This window comes from Manacus candei, unplaced genomic scaffold (genome assembly GCF_025592945.1).
Source record: "Manacus candei isolate 608988 ecotype Guabito, Panama unplaced genomic scaffold, ASM2559294v1 h1tg000020l, whole genome shotgun sequence".
Classification (NCBI taxonomy): Eukaryota; Metazoa; Chordata; class Aves; order Passeriformes; family Pipridae; genus Manacus; species Manacus candei.
Window position 1 is genome coordinate 3,551,638 of NW_026138068.1, and position 14,430 is coordinate 3,566,067.

The following is a 14,430-nucleotide window of genomic DNA, read 5'->3' on the forward strand; positions in this document are numbered from 1 at the left end:
ACTGGTAGGTTGCTGGAATTTATATAATTGGACATTTTGAGACCTGTTACTGTAAAATTGATCATGATTAATTAGGCTTAGTAGTAAAGCTCAGGGGTTGGATACCTGAGCTTCTAACAATTTGAAGGGTTAATTGTTGTCTTGTAAGTAAAAGCCTAAAGGGGATTTTTCCTGAAGTGGGCAAAAGTTTATAAGCACTGGGTTTGAGAGTCACAGTAGAAACTTCTCTTTCTATAATACTCACTGCTTTTTTTGCCTAATTGCCTGTTTTACAATTTTCAAAGTTAACAAGCTGTGGGAGTGAGCTCACATTGTTCTGTTCCAGAGCCATTTTCTGCAGTGCAAAGAGGACAATCCAGATTTCTTCGGGGTCGACTGCGTGGTTTTCGAGTCCCCGTATCCGATGACAATGGCTCTGTCTGTGCTCGTCACCATAGAGATGTGCAATGCTCTCAACAGGTTCGTGCGTCCAGGCAGGGAAGCAGAGCCTCTGCCTAACTCCTCCAAAACCCTGCTTTTTGTGTAATTTGATTCTTGGTGGACAGCTCAGCTAACAAAGAATGAGTCACATTTCCTTTCTCAGTCCCAGTAGTGCAAACAAAATGACTCTGAGATAACATTTGAGATCCCTTATCAAAAGGTATATTTTTAAGGCTGCCAATTCACTCTGGTATTTTACTAAGCACAAGCAACTGAAATATTTTCCATTATTTTTAATCTAAGCTTAATCAATCAGATTATCCCTCCTATGTTGGTATAAAGTGATATCAAGGAGAACTAAAATAAGAATGCTGAAGATATGGAAAATAGTTTTTCCTGCCCTAAGGGAGTGTGGGTTTAGCCAATTAATATTAGATTATAAATGGAAACCACTAAATAGCACAATGTCAAGGGTATTTTTCTTCAAATAGCTTAGAGGTCAGTTAATTTAAAAACAAATAAACTTCAAATACAAGTGTACTGGGGTAGTCCTACATAGTAAGGTCCTACATCCAGGTGCTCTGGATCTCAGTGTCTTCTGCCTAAATGCAAATGGAATCAAGAGCAGGATTAAAGAAGGTGCCAGTACTTGACCCTCTGTCGGTCTTTCAGTGAACTTCAGAAGAACTGGGTGGACTGGAGTGGATTCTGTTTTATGCTTCCATGTCCATCCTTCCCTTGCCCTTCCCAAGGGAGGATTTTGGGGTCATAGTGAAAAGAATGGACCAGATCAAGAACGAGCAGAACATACAAGAGCTTTCAGGATTAAATGTGAGGCTGACTGACTGCTTTTCTAAGCTGACTTTCAGGGTAGTTTAAAGTTGCAACATACATATAAAACCATATCCTGGGATCTTCCCTGCCTCCCCAGTGGGATCCCTGTGCCTTGCCATGCTGCTGTGCTGTCTGGATGGTGTTGTGGTTCATGGAGCTTCCTGTCAGTGTTACCTACACACACATATCCTGTGTTCCTCTTGCAGCCTGTCAGAAAACCAGTCCCTGATGAGGATGCCCCCGTGGGAGAACATCTGGCTGGTGGGAGCCATTTGCTTGTCCATGTCCCTCCACTTCCTTATCCTTTATGTGGAACCACTGCCAGTAAGTGCACGTGTCTCATGCCCACCCCTGACCTTGGAGGTAGAGCACAAACCTGTGTGGGGCTTCAGGCAAGGGCTGGAGGGGGAGGAGAGATGCACCTGGAATATTGTGGCAGCTTCGGTCACCACAGTGTAAGAAAGATATTAAGGCATTAGAGAGTGTCCAGAGGAGGGCAGTGAAGATGGGGAAGGGCCTGGAGGGGAGGCTGTATGAAGAGTGGCTGAGGGCACTTGCTGTGTTCAGCTGGAGGAAACTGAGGGGAGACCTCATTGTGGTTACAACTTCCTTGTGAGGGGCAGAGGAGGGGCAGGCCCTGAGCTCTGCTCTGTGGGGACCAGGGCCAGGACCCAGGGAATGGCCTGGAGTTCTGTCAAGGCAGGTTTAGGTTCGATGTTAGAAAAAGTTCTTCCCCAGAGGGTGGTTGGGCACTGAACAGGCTCCCCAGGGCAGTGGGCACAGCACCAAGGCTGCCAGAGCTCAGAGAGCACTTGGATGATCCTCTCAGGCACAGGGTAACTCTTGGGGATGGGCCTGTGCAGGGCTGAGGGTTGGACTCCATGATCCTTGTGGGTCCCTTCCAGCTCGGCACATCCTGGGATTCTGTAACACTCGGCTTTTCTTTCAGATTATCTTCCAGATCACGCCGTTGAACGTGACTCAGTGGCTGATGGTGTTGAAAATCTCCCTCCCTGTCATTCTGCTGGATGAAACACTTAAATATGTGGCCCGTAACTACCTGGAACCTGGTAAAGATAGTGTGAGGCCTGCCACCAAACCCTGTGCTCTGTCAGCATGCACCGAAGGAGTTTCCTGGCCGTTTGTGTTCATTACTATGCCCTTGGTTATCTGGCTTTACAGCACAGACACTAACTTTAGTGATATGTTCTGGTCTTGACTGACATGGTGACGAGTTTTACATTCAATGGAAAAAAAAAAAAAAGAGTTTAACTTAATTTTTTTATTGTTTAGAGCAACTGTCTATTTCTGCTGAATTTTCACATGAACATATTTGCCGGTGATGGAGGTTTCATAATCTAGATTTTTGGTTTTTTGCTTTTTCTGACTTCAGTGGGGGCAATATATTCCTCTTTTATACACAGTTAAAGTGTCCATTGACATGTACAGAGAACTAACACTATTTTATGCAAATATTTTTTTGTAGATGAAAAGCATGTACAGTGTTCTGTTCAATAGTCTATTCATCATGTAAAAAAAAAAGCAAATTTGTTTTGAGCCAGCGGACACTATCAGACTAAATTGGCAGCAGATTTTAGGGAATGAATGTGTGTTGTCTAAAACTAAAAAAGCATGTAACTGTTTGTCTCCTGCATGATCATCCAAACTTAATTTGTCATAAAGTCAGGTTTGATTCACGAGCAGAACTTTCTGCACTGGGTAGAGAGTCCTGCTCCCTCGGTCAGGATTCCTTCTCAGTTCCCCTCTTCCCTCACTCTTGGTTCTTGACTGTCCTTGTTTACACCAGTTTCTGTATGAGGTAATGCCTAATCTTGCTCGTGCAGAAAATACCATTCCAGCTGCAGCCTGCTGGGGTTCTTCCATACTCTAAACACAAATAGGGTTGTGTTTTTTTTAAGATTATTTATTTTGTCTATTGTATTTTATTGTAACAAGACCTTATTTTGCCAGTGTTGCCCATTTTGCAGGGACAGGGAGGGCTACTTCTGTCTCCTTAAATCTAAAGCCTTTTTAACAAACACAATCTATTTGAATTCAAAAGTGGGTTTAAGTTGGGGGTTAATACTTCATTTACACATCAGAGCCTTTCTTTTTCTTTCTCTTTCCCCCCCCCCCTTTAAGATCAAAATTTGCAATGAGACCTGGAAAAATTACTTGCACTGCATAGGTAGAAATTAGATTTCCTACACTTAGGGCACTAATGCTCAGTTGTATCCATGGGGTTACTCTGCTGGCCTGTTGTAAGCCTGACTTGAAGTAACAAGCTCGTGTGTGTTTTTTGTAAAATCTGTAAATAGCACATGACCAAATTGAACATATTGTATAGAACTATTTTTATTTTGATGTGGCACTAACCACCTTCATTATTACGGTAAATGTTAAAGCATGTTTTCAAATTCAGTCCTGTATCAACAATGTGTAAGTCATTAACAGTCCTAACTGTGGTGTTTTTCTCCAATGCCTTCCAACTTTCATCGACTAAAGTGAGTATTTCTCTTCCATTTCACCCTGCCAGTGGTGACTTGCTGTAAAATAGCATTATGATGTATACATGTTGAAGAATAAATAGTAATTTCCTTCATTCCCATGCTGTGTTTTGTCAAACTCTGCTGTGCTACATTATTATCACCACTTTAGACTCTTGTTTTGTGGTCTGAAGCTCAAATTACTGATTCCAAAGGCAAAGCACTTGCTTTTGGTTTAGTGTATTTTAGGGTCTTGTTTTATAGCACCTGGGAGCCTTAGTGTCCCGAGGTCTTACAGCTTTTGGTCTTAAGTTACAGATTTGTCTAATTTTATCTCAAACTTAAGACCCTGACAGCTGTGAACGTGAATGTTTAGTGTCCAAAACTCTCTGGTACTCGTGGTCAGGTGCTGGTTTACTCCAAAGCTTTTCCCTGCTCTGAAATAGGGGCTCCCACCCTTCCCTCATCCCTGGTACCAGCAGTGCTCAAAGGGCAGGTGCTGCTCCTGGCAAAAGCAGCTCATTATTTGTACAGTGGCCATCTGAGAAGGCAAAAGAACAGTCTCAGCTTAACAGGACAGTCTCTGAAACCTGTCCTGGGGTCACTGTGTCTGTAGAGCAGCAGGTGCTGTGTTATCTTGTGCTGGCTCAGGCTGAGTAACCAAATTCAGGCAGCTTTGTGATCCCTCCTGGAGGGACAGGACAGTTCCAGGCTGTGTCCTGTTGGTGCCAGCTGGAATCCAGCGAGCACACATCATTCTCTTGGTCTAAGCTCTCAAATATAGACTCTCCCCTCAGAACACTCAGGCTCTATCAGAAATTCCACTGCATATTGTGAGTGCTCTGTTTACAGAGACTTTGACTTGTCTGAGTTGGTGCCGGAGAGGCTCAGAGGAGCTGACCTGATGATGCAGTAGGTGTGTTGCTGAACTGTGAGCATTTTAAATCCCCTTGAATGCCCTTTTTTAGTGTGGAAGAGCCAAACTAAGGTTTTGCATTCCACAAAACCACTGGCCTGCACTGGCCATTTGCTGTATCAGTAACAAATGAGCAGCATGAAGCTTGACCCTGTTTCTTGAAATGGAAAAATAATAGTTCATGTGATTCAGGATTCCTTGAGATCAAAATATGTCCCAGTATGTTACTTGTTGGAAACAAATACTAGCAAGTTAGTTCTGTGTGCTCCCAACGTTATTGACAGACATTTTCCAGGGCAGGAATGCCACTGAATCCTTGAGCACTGGTTCTGTTGAACCTGCAGAGCACCATATTGGTGGCCTTTTTAAAGCCACCATGAGTGATCCTGCTTCTTGTACAATCCTATTCCTGTCTTTTATGCCAAATGATCCTGCTATTTGGCCCCTTTTTCCTTCTCTAAGAAAGTGAAGGGGGAAATGACTGTTGATAAGTAGAATTCAGTCTTCAACACCTGTCTGTGTTGAAAATGAATCTTGCTGCTTGTGTCCTGGATTTCCACAGACATCTGAGAGCTTGGAGGCACTTGGGATAGGGCCTTGTGTTCCTTCAGTTTGCCCTAAAAGCTGGATGAGTGGTGGGTAAATGGAGTGGGATCCATCCCTACAGGCTCCTGAGCCTACAGGAACAGTCAGCTTTTATAAGGTGCTCCTACAGAGCCCAAGCAATCTTCATCTACCCTGATTTTATTTCTCCCAGTCTTGTCCAAATCTTCCTGCAGAAGTGGAGCAATAGAGTTCCCCAAGATCAGCAGGTGCAGGTCTCAGGTTCAATGGCAGCTGTGCTGTGCTTTAGGACTTCTGTTTTCCAGGTGTTGTAAATCCCAGCCTTGTCTGGTCTGGATTGGCCAAATTTCAAGACCCACCATGAACCTCCTCCTGGGCAGCTCGTCCTGCCCTGGAATCACAACCTTGTGATCCTGGAGGGAGTGCTGTGGGTCTGGGCTCCACCCTGGGAGCTGAGCAGACAGTGGGAGTTGCAGTAGGAGAGAAACAGGCAGCTTTTCTGAGGGCTTTTCTGTTTTAGAAAGTACAGAACTGCAGTGCAAGGTTTGGAATCACTGCAGGAAATGTGTTAACTCAATTTACCTTAGCTGTATAGATCCTGTTATCCTTCAGCCTCAGCCCTTTCATCTGGAGAAGCCAGGAAGGGAGGACCTTTCATAACAGGCTGACTTGCCAACATCTTGAAGTTGAAATTCTCATTTAATTTCTTTGGTCCCAAATATTTCCTCTCAAGCCTCCCCAGGTTGAAATAGGGTAACTAGGGGTAGCAATAGATAACTCCTATTTTCCTGTTCCTATTTTTTGTGTTCCTGAGAACATACAAACAGCAGCACTTCCTCAAGCAGAAATAGCTCAGAGTTCCCCAGGCTTGATCTCCCACTCCATTCTTAGAAAATAACCTCATATTTTTTGTTTCTCTTTGCTCTCATCTCACCAAGCTTTGCCATCTCTGCTGTTTTCTGGATTCCTTGGTGCCCTCACACGTTGCTGCTTATTTTCTAGTGTGAGAGGGGTGTGTAAGACCAGGATCAATCGTGTGATTGATGCTGCCTTATGCTGGGAACACCAGGAAGGATATTGGCTTGTGCTGGGAACCCAGTGGGGTTTGGAGTAAGAGCAGCTCCTCCTGAATCCAAGGTTCTGTAGCAAGGAGGATGCTCAGGCAGCTGCAGCCTTACACTAAATATTTAGACAGGAGCTTTTGTCTTTGCAGTGCCTTGGGCTCCCTCTGCTTTCACATATGAATGATCCAAAGTGCTGTCCATGAGCTTACACAACGAGCTGCTCCTTCTTGCTGCCATCCAAGCAATAAAAATAGTTCATACTTGGTTTCCCAAAACGTTATTGCAAATAAATGAGGATGAAAGAGGCTGCAGAAAAACATACACCAGTCTGTCCAAGTGCTCCAGGGCTCGTGTTTGCAGGGAGTCTGGTTGGGAGGTTAATGGTACGAAAATGAGATTTTAATCTGCTGATAGAATGCAGTACAGCAGTTCTGTTCAGAGAACACAGCTCCTGCCCACAGTTCGTGGTAAACAGCCTAAAGAGGGTTCGATTTGCTGAGATGAAGGGAGGTAAAACCGATACAGAGTCGTCTGTCTCTTGCACCTGTCTCGTTTTACTTTTTTGCACTTCTAACCATTAACTGTTTCCCTAATCTCTGCTAATTACATCCTTAATTGCATTAATATGCATTTTCAAATCTTAGCAGGAGAGCCCAAATTTTACAGTGTTGAAGCAGTGTTTGGAAGAGCTTCCCTGGAGTTGTAGGGCCCCAGAGCACCCCAGGCTCTCCCAGACACAGGGCTGACCTTACGCTGTGGTGTGGGGCTGAAGTACAGGGGGAGCTTTAGGACCTTCTACTCTCCCCTTGGCCTACACATTAATCTGTGTAGTGTAATGACTTCTTCAAAGCTTTCCTACTGCTTCCCAGAACAAGCTGCCTGGAAAAGGGACATTGTTAGGTCACTTTGGGGACCAAACTTGGAATAATGCCTCGATTAGAAAAACACCCTTAAAACAGTGAGCTCCACATGTGTAGGGTGAAACTTGAAAATAAAAATTCCAAATCAGTGAGACTTGTCTGCTGCCACTGATCAGGCAGAGAAAGGCAAAAGTTACTTGAATGTCTTAATTATTTTTCACTGCAGTCTTTGGTAGGAAGTGCTGGCTCTGCTGGTGATCAAGGGAGCTCTGCTCAGAGGAGCTGAGCTTTAATCCAGAGGGTCTGGGCTTTAAGGACAAAGTAACCTGAGAGTGTCCCTTCAACGACAGAGCAGCCAGTTACCAAACTTAACATTCTTTCTTCTGCCACTGTTGATCTTAGCCTTGCTTGTATAATGATAACTGAGCATTCATCCTTTCATTAACTGATGCCTTTTCTTTCTTTCCTTTTCAGCAATACTGGAGTAATCGCTTCCTAAACAATTTTGCAGAAATGTAAGGTTGTTTTGTTGCGTGCATGTGTTTTTAGCAACACATCTACCAAAACTTCTGCATGTATCGTGTAAAGATCCTTTGCTTTCCCTAAAAAAACAAAAACTCATTGTGTTCTCTGTGGAAGAAATGTGTGGTACCATTAGGACTCCATGATACAGATGTACAAACGTGCAATATAGATTTTCGAGGCGGAACTCTCTCCAGAGAAGGTTGGTTTCTGTGCTGCATGGAGAAGAGTTGGGTTTTCCTTGAACAAGGATCACGGAGCTGTCAGCCAATTTCCCATATTTCCTGTATGTAAAATGTCAGTTTATACAATGTACAATATCAGATAATGCATGCCTTGGGTTGTAGATGGATCTCTCTGTATTGTATCATCCAAACATCCAACTCCAACAGCTTCTGTACAATGCTCTCCTATTTATAAATCCATGGAAACGATTACAGATGAATGTTAAACCGTAAGCCTCCACTTCATAACTTTGGATTTTTTTATCATCTGTGCAAATCAACCTCTTTTGCACTGTAATGTAACTTATTTAAATCTAAGGCAGTAAGACAGATGTTGGTGCAATACAAAATATTGTGATGCATTTATCTAAAAAGCAACAACGACGTAGCCAGTTCCCACAGCTGCATGTGCGACCTTTAGAAGTTGTAAATAAGATCAATTGTCTATTGACATGCTGACAGTAAAAGGAGCATCACACCTAGTTTCATTTGTATCAGGTAAATAAATTTATTCTCCAATACATACTCGGCGTGGTATTTGATGCACTTTGTTTCCTGCAGGTCCGTGCTCTTCTTATTTTAATGCCAGGATGCCACTTTTTAGCACCACCACAATCTTCCCTCCTAGAACTATGCAGATGCAGCTGCTCCTCGGCAGTATTGACCTCCTCGCTGGTGTGATTTCCTCTGTCCAGGGGCTTGTGTGTGTGTTTAAGGGACACTGTCAAGTACTTTGATCACTCAGTTTTTTTAAAATGCTCCATTGTTTGTAAAATCCCTCTGAGAAAACGTAAAATAAACAATTCTTTCCCAACTACATCTTTTTTTTTTTTTTTTGTCCTATTCTATCTTCTAAATTGCCCCAGCCTGAAGTAGCTCCTGGTCTCTTCCCCTTCCGTAGGCAAAAGGAGGATGAACCAAATGTATTTGCTCCAAACCACACCACGAGCATCCTGCTGGGAGTGCTTGGCACTTTGGGCTCACTCCCTTCCCCACACCAGGGGCTGTTCTGCCACGAGCTCACAGCACAGGAGTTAGGCAAGGCTAAAGCACCTCAAGGGTAAAAGCTGGCTTTTCCAAGTGTCTTGTAATGCTCTGCTCCAAAGCCCAAACACTACATTTTGTTTGGAATAAGAGGCAACTTGAGGAATATGTTTTAAATGAGGTGTAATGGCCCTCAGCCTCAGCCCCTGAGAGCAGCACCGTGCTGGCAAACGGCCTTATCCAAATGAGGTGACACGTCTGAGACCCTTCAAATGCCACGGTGTGAGGTTTAAAAATACAGAGGTTGAATTCCATTGTCCAGCAGAACTCTGGGATGGTGGAGGGTGTGTTAAGGAAGGCCTCGGGCTGAGCTGCTGTGACTGCTTCCTACTATGGTAGTGTTGTGTGGGCAGGCTGAGCTCTGCTCTCACCTCTGGCTGGGGCTGTCAGAGCCAGGCTCCACACTCTGTACCTCCCAGCTCTTCCTGGGGCTGCATTTGGAGCCTCAGCACACACCAAGAGCTCTGCCAGCACAGCCCTTCCTGCTGGGGCAGTGAAGGGCTCCCATTTGCACTTCCCAGGGACACCTGGGCTGAGGGATCACAGGCATTTGGCCAGGACTGCCCCAGTAGCACCTCTTGTCACAGCCTCAGCCTGGCTGTAATTAGGAAGCAACCAAAGGGACAACGAGGCTCCCTCGCAGCTGAAGTGTTGCTCAGATCTCACCATCCCATGTACCAACGTGCTTGGCCCATCTCCTGCCCCTTTTCTCAGCCTGTGGAAATTCTTGTCCCCAGCATGGGTGCCGAGTGTAACGCTCAGGGAGATACAAAGTCATTATTCAGGGAACAGCTCAAGCTGCTGTCACAGCGAGGTACATTCCAGCACCTCTGCGCTCAGACAGCGCCTCTCTGAGCAAAGTGACACGAACTCACACCTGATTTTTAAACCTTTCTTTAAATGATGATCTGCAAGCTAAAGGCAGAGCGAGTCCCTCAAGTGACCCTGAGGCAGCACTCTGGAGTACAGCCATGTGAGCAGAACGTGATGCTCAGTGGGTTGCCAAGGTACTCGGTGCAAGAGTGTGTGGTAAGAGATGCCGAAATCAACAGCTTCATCTTCCCCCTCCTCCTCCTCCTCCTCCTCTCCCTGCAACCCTCAGCTCTAAAGCATCACATGGATGAGCCACTGACAGCAGAGCAAGGAAGCAGCTCCCCATAGAGCAGTTATGAGGCATTATGGGCACATTACATCAAACTCTAAATACAGAGGGCAGGAAATAACCCCAATTTTACCTCGAGGTAAATTTGTGTGTGATTAGAGCCCACATCCACCCCCAGGAGGGTGGGCGAGAAATGAGAGAAGCCTTGGGGAGGGGAGATGGCAAATTTTCTTCCCCACTGAGTTAGGAAAAAGCCACAGGAAAATCCTGGGACTGTAAAAGACAGACCAGCAATCCCCCTCTGCTCAGTCTGCAGAGCTCTGAGCACCTGAGGTGGTCTTCTAAAATATTACATCCCAACGATTTACTGCAGAGAAGACTTCAGACTCAATTTAGCAGGCTCCAGGGATTTACCTAATCAGGCCAAGGCTCTGCCCTTTCATTAGAGACAGTGAGAACTGAACCTATAAGAGTAATTCCCTTACAGCTGAGTCTATAGGGGTGATGCCCTTCCTGCTCGACTAACAGCATCCAACCTTTCCCAAAACAGAGCTGCTGACGCTCTGATCCCAAATCCTAATGGGATTAAGAGCTCCCTCACCAGCTGCATGGCAGCTTCAAGACTTTGAAGTCTTTTCCAAGACATTTCCATCTGGGTGAAAGCCCAGCTGGCAACATCCCATCAAGCCTTTCAGTCCCTCTTCTACCCAGTGGAAAGGCTCTGCTCACTGGGCTGGCACTGGGACTAGACTGGGGTTAGGACTGGGCCATACACCTCCCTTCACCACACAGCACCTTGGTGTCCTACCACAGAACCCCAGTACCAAGCTGTAAACCTCTCGACACCTCTTTAAGGCCAGATGATGGATGTTCTTCCTGCCACCCTGTGAAGCCTCTGAATTTACTTGCATGGATGGTAAATCCCAGTACAAAAGGAGATCAAACCCATCTGTTTCCTTATCCCCCTTTTCAGGCAAGAGCAGCAGCAGCAACAAAAGCAGAAATCAAAGCACAGCACAGGAAGGGTTAAATCTCTCTTCCAAAAACTCAAATATTTCCAGAGAGCTGGGTGGAGGGTCCTTAAAACTTCTCAGAGCCCAGTATATTTCCACAAGGGGAGCAAACACTTGACCTCCAGCTTTATCAAATTGGCTGAGTTTCAGTGTGACATTATCCTCTGCAGAACTGACACCAAAAGGTCAATGGGAGCCACCTCCTCCTTTCTCACCTATTAAAAGCTCTCCTGGGGAGCTGAGGAAAGGTGACAGCCTGTCTCCATACCCTGTCCCTCCTCTTGGCACAGCAAGAATCCAGGAGCTGCCCTGGTCAGAGAGAATTTGGGCTAATACAGGAATTACTGCTTTTTTCAGAGTAATGCCAAACTTTCCCCGTGTTAGTTACACAGACACCAACATTCCAGATTGACAATCAATCCATACAAATTTTCCATCTCACTTTCACTGTGGACTTCAGCAGGGAAAGCAGAAACTGAGGTTACACCACCTTCCCGCTCCTATCAGCACCCATCAAGTTTTACAAGGCAAAGCAGCCCCTCACAGTCACAGATCCCAGCTTTACTGGCTTCCCAACAGACAGTTATCCCAGGAACCACATGGACAGCAGCTTCCACAGAGCAGCCCAAGGAAGTTGAGTATCAACTGATTGCTGATGTTGCCCTGCTGATGTCACCACACTTCAGTGCCCTGGAAAACTATTTAGTATTCCAAGAGGATGAAGCCAAGTTAGCAGCTTCAGCCCATCCAACCATACTGCACATCAAGGAGTGACACAGCATAGCACACACTGAATGCAAGGAAATAAAGTAGGAATATAAAAATTGGAAGCATTTTTCAATAGTTAAATAGTTCAGGGAAAGAACTGGCATCGTAACAGCTTTTTCTAGCAAAGCACACGCTGCCTCTCCAGACAGGAACAGGCCCTTTTGTGCTGCCAGATCGACCCAAGCTCTTGGATCAACTGCTAAAGTAAGGAGCTCATTTCTGCCAACCCCTGAACTCCCCCAGCCCGGGAGTCCAGCTGGGAGATGTTCCAAATCCCTGATCCACAGTAGCTGAGCAGTGCTGCTCCTGCTGCTGCTGCTGCTGCCCCTCCAGCCACTGCCATGTAACTGGACTTCTTGTTGCCTGTAAATATTCAGGCCCACACTGGATCCTTTCCATGAAGAAACTACACTGAAACCAACTGCAATGTGCTTGAGTTCTGCTGGGCACTAAATAAAATGGTCCCAATTTACTGAAGGGCAGTACTGAATACAGCTTATCTAGAACTTTAAGCCCTGCCTAAGGTTATTTAGTTTGAAATCACAGGTTTATACTCAGTTTAAGCCCACCTAAGGTCACTAAATTTCAGACCCCTGCAGACTGCACTGATTTAGATCTGTTCTCCTAAAAGATATTTGGATGTGGTGTATTTGTGTAACTTGAGATTACAGTGGCTGACACAGCCTTTGAGATTTTCTTACCCCTGAGATCTAAGGGAGGGAGTAAGTTTTGCTGAATCAGAAATCCTCCCTGCTTCTGTCATGGATGGATCAGTTCACACATCACTGAGCTCCTGAAAAGCAAGGAGGGAAGAATCACCACACAAACAGGCCTAATGAGGAAGACAGTTACTGAAAGGGAAAAAAATTGCTAGTTAATCAAAAATCTCTCTATAATCAGCAGTAGCAGGAAAGGAAGAAGCACCTCAGTTGTACAGAAAACACTGATACTGGCCAGCAGTCCCTTCTTCATCTCTGCTTCACAATTCTAGAATTCCCAAGATCTGGAAATCAGAATTAGAAATACTGCTGGAATTTCAGGTGTTATCAGCATATGGCAGGATAAAGTGTGAATAAATGCATTATTTAGGCAATTTCTAGCCACATCCTGAATTTGTGTTGCTTTTAGGCTCTGCTAAACTCAGCCTTTTAGCCCTCACCCAACTCTACGTATGGTTTGAAGAAATTCGGTCCCTTTCCACCACTTCTTGTCTTTCCTATTGCAAAACAGGAAAGAACTAAAACTTAAATTATATTTGTGACTTAAACTCAGTGATTTAAAGCAAACTTGGGCCCTCTGTCCTTACCCAGCTCCAGACTGTCATCTCAGACATGCCAACACTGTACAGTTAGAACTGGATGGCAATGGCTTTTTTGCCTCACAAACTGTTTCACTTCCATCTCTGATTTGACACAGCCTGAACTTCAGTTTTTGGCTTTGTGATCTTTTCTTCTAAGGTGCACAGCACGTGAGTGAGGGAGGGAATGAGGTCAGCTGCTCATTAAGGGCTAATTGTTCTATTCCCTGAACTAGAAGGGCACTGGAGACTACAAGATCTCTGCAAAACCAGAGATCACATTCTAAAATTAGAGTGCTAATGAAGGCTCATTAATAGACAAGAATCCCTCTAGAATTCTGAAGTGAGTGCTAAATATATCTATATAATCTCAAATGCACCTTGAAATTCCTTAGTCCCTTACTGTACCACTATTAGCAAAGATTACACACCAGCTACGTGAGCCCAACACATCAGATACTCACCAAGGTTTTACCTGCAGGATCTGACATTTAGTTTTCAGTGAGGAGCCAAGTTCTCAGAAAACCAAAGCAGCAAGGATCCAACTCTATTTTGAACAGCCACCTCAAGGTGTCCTAAGGTGTGCCTGGACTTGTTAAAGCTGCACCTAAACACACTTATCTTGAAGTAGTTTTAGTTTCCTGCCTGTTCTTAGAGCAGAGATTATCAGATTATATACAAACACACCACAAACTACTCCATTTTCATCCACAGCAGAGGTCTGCAATACAACTAGAAAGCTGCAGATGAATCAGATGAATGTTGAGTGTGAAGAGAAAACAAAGTTCTTTTTTTTTTTTTTTTAAAAAGATGCTTTGAATTTGCTTGTACAAATATATTTCTGTCATGAGACATATGATGAGCTGAAATCTATTCACTGCATCCCACAGCAATGGTACAAGGGAAGAACAGGATCAGGCCTCTCATTTGGTGGATTTGCTCAATGGAAGAGCAGGAGCAGCTCATGCCCATCCACCCCCCAGGACAGCAGCACATGCTTTGCTGTTCTTCCCAAATCACCTTCAAACAACCACAGTTCAATCTGATATTTTGGAAAGTTTAAAGCCCAGGAAATTCCAGAGAGAACAGGCACCCAGCTCTTTTCTTTTTTTTAAATTAGACTCCTCTTTTGTTAGATGTGACATACCAAAACATTTCCAAAACAGCCCATAATCTGCCTATTCTTTGTTTGCATTTTTGATACATCACAGAAGGATGATATTTTACTCTTATCTGCCTTACAGGGAGAAGCTTCTTTTCCACCTCATGCAGTTATATCAAATGGCCATTTTTCCTCCAACTGATACTCAAAGCTA

At 44.6% G+C, this 14,430-nt stretch overlaps 1 protein-coding gene across 2 annotated transcripts in view; it reads left to right on the top strand.

Moving 5' to 3' along the window:
- The window catches only part of ATP2A2 (ATPase sarcoplasmic/endoplasmic reticulum Ca2+ transporting 2), a 45,443-nt gene extending 36,736 nt beyond the window's left edge, over window positions 1–8,707 (top strand). The window contains exons 18-21 of one of the 2 annotated variants that reach the window (XM_051785826.1): window positions 326–459; window positions 1,461–1,578; window positions 2,204–2,324; window positions 7,619–8,707. In XM_051785826.1, coding sequence (XP_051641786.1) covers window positions 326–459; window positions 1,461–1,578; window positions 2,204–2,324; window positions 7,619–7,632 — 387 coding nt within the window. In that variant the 3' untranslated portion in view covers window positions 7,633–8,707. Of the gene's footprint in view, window positions 1–325; window positions 460–1,460; window positions 1,579–2,203 lie in introns of both variants that reach the window. The other variant, XM_051785825.1, reaches the window with a different exon arrangement.
- The last annotated feature ends 5,723 nt before the right edge of the window (window positions 8,708–14,430 follow it).